The sequence below is a fragment of the Adiantum capillus-veneris genome, chromosome 23 (genome assembly GCF_014529385.1).
Source record: "Adiantum capillus-veneris isolate H3 chromosome 23, ASM1452938v2, whole genome shotgun sequence".
NCBI classification, from domain to species: domain Eukaryota; kingdom Viridiplantae; phylum Streptophyta; class Polypodiopsida; order Polypodiales; family Pteridaceae; genus Adiantum; species Adiantum capillus-veneris.
In genome coordinates this window covers 42768426-42770552 of record NC_140953.1, presented here as the reverse complement: position 1 = coordinate 42770552, position 2127 = coordinate 42768426, and the positions used below count along the sequence as shown (strand labels likewise).

General features: G+C 40.3%; 1 protein-coding gene across 1 annotated transcript; it reads left to right on the top strand.

The window, feature by feature from the left end:
• LOC147427709 (MFS-type transporter clz9-like) lies at positions 1-1140 on the top strand. Its single transcript, XM_086496766.1, has one exon. The coding sequence runs from the start codon at positions 76-78 to the stop codon at positions 1138-1140; it is 1065 nt and encodes a 354-aa protein (XP_086352892.1). The 5' UTR covers positions 1-75.
• The last annotated feature ends 987 nt before the right edge of the window (positions 1141-2127 follow it).

Sequence of the window (2127 nt, the reverse complement as noted above, 5' to 3'; positions counted from 1 at the left end):
GCAGAACACAATTACCCACCTTCAAATATTTGGAATGCAGATGAGACGGGTTTTCAAGGTTCAAGAGACAAGGGCATGAAGATATTGGCAAGAAAGGGCACGAAGGCTGTCTATGGTATTACATGCGACTCTAGAGAGTGGATGACGGTATTATGTTGTGTCAACGCAGCAGGGCAAGCTATTCCAGGATACTACATTTTCAAAGGGAGCCGAATTGTCAGCGATTACATCCAGAATTGTGAAGAGGGAGCAGCCATGGCTGTACAAAGAAAGGCATGGATGACTGGGGACCTCTTTCAAGCATGGATCGAGCACTATGAGAAAGAAATTGAGAAAACAATAGGCAAAGAACATAGGCATCTTCTGATACTTGATGGCCATGGGAGTCATGTCTCCCTAGAGGTGGTAGCTAAGGCACATGAAAAAGGTATTGACATCATCACTTTACCTGCCCATACATCACATAAGTTACAACCACTTGATGTGTCTGTATTCAAATCTCTTAAGGTTCAATTCCGGAAAGAAAGAGATATATGGCAACAAAAGACAGCATCCAGGCAAGCTACAAAATATGAGCTAGCAGGTATTGTGGCAAAGGCTATATGCTCTTCTTTTACCGAGGCTAATATCAAGGCGGGATTTAGGGCAACAGGCATATGGCCGCTGGATCCATCTGCAGTAAAGTTTGACAACATGCCATGTAATCACATCACAATGGTGGAGGACACAACAACTACAAATGATGAGGACATTTCTCAAGTGCCAAACACACAGATGGATGCAGCCAATGAGGATGAAGCAATTCTAGCTCTAAATAGTATGGCAACTCAGCATCAGCAAGAAGAACTTCTTCATTTTCAGCACAATGCAGTAGCCCATGAGATGAGTTTCACAAACCTTTTGGAAGCTGATGATATTTCAGATTACGTCGACATTTTAGTAGGACCTAATGAAATATTGGGAGAACCTCATGTGTTTACTACAATCAGTCACAGAAATGAAGTTGATAGTCAGAATCTCCAAGCATGTTTGTCAAAACACCTGCCAGCACCAATACAACCCCAAGTAGAGCACGAAGGACAGCAGTTTGTAAATGAAAACTTCAATCCTCTTACAAGGGATTCAGAAAGAGATTTGTAAGAAAATAGTCGGATTATCGATCTTCTACGCGTCCCAATGTCAGAAGTGAGCGTAAGACAAGCAAATAGAGAAGCATTTGTCGATTACACGAACAATTTAATTCTCACATCCACTCAGTATATTGAGAGCATGAAGGCAAAGAATGCAAAGAAAGAAGAGATAGCCAAAGCAAAGGAGGAAAAGCGCATAGAGAAAGAAAAGAAATGACAACAATCCATAGCTGACAAGGAGGCTGCACAACAACGAAGAATTGATGCCCGTCAAGCAAAGCTTTCAAGGAAAGATTGGGAGGCACAACAACAATATTTTGAAGCCAAATTGCTCTCTATCCTTTGGGAGAAGGGCTCATTTGAAGCTCTGTACTTGAGGCCACTACACATTGACCAACCATACCATGCATTGGCACGAAAGCATAGAATGGAGAAGCTAAAATTATCAAGGCAAGCCCAAAAAACTAGTAACTCAATTACCATTGTATAAACAGGTTTACTTCCTTACTTTTTGTCCCCTCGGCTTTCGCGACCCAAAATGTTTTTGTCTGGACTACACAACACATTTTTGGACTTTTTGCCATTTGCAATTTTGGATGTATCAACACATTTTGTGACTCCCAAATTACAGCCATGTAATCTTTCCTACATAAGCTTTTCTTGTCTAGATTAATGTAGGTGAGTTGCAAGTTTGCATGTTTAAGTCACATAAAAAATCAACATGTCATGTCTTGTCTGGACATTAATTTTAAGGTTAAATTAAACATTTATTAACTCATTTAAAGGTGATTATATATTTACTGAAGACAACATCATGATTACTGAGTGAGCAAAAGAATAGTTCTCACCTAGTGCAGAGCTTTTTGAGGATTTGCTATACTTGCAATTGATCTCTCAGAATGTCAGAAGACCACAATTGATATGTCAGAAGACAATGGCTGCTGTCAATGTCGTCTTCAATGGCTGCTGTCAATGCCGTCTTCAATGGCTGTTATCA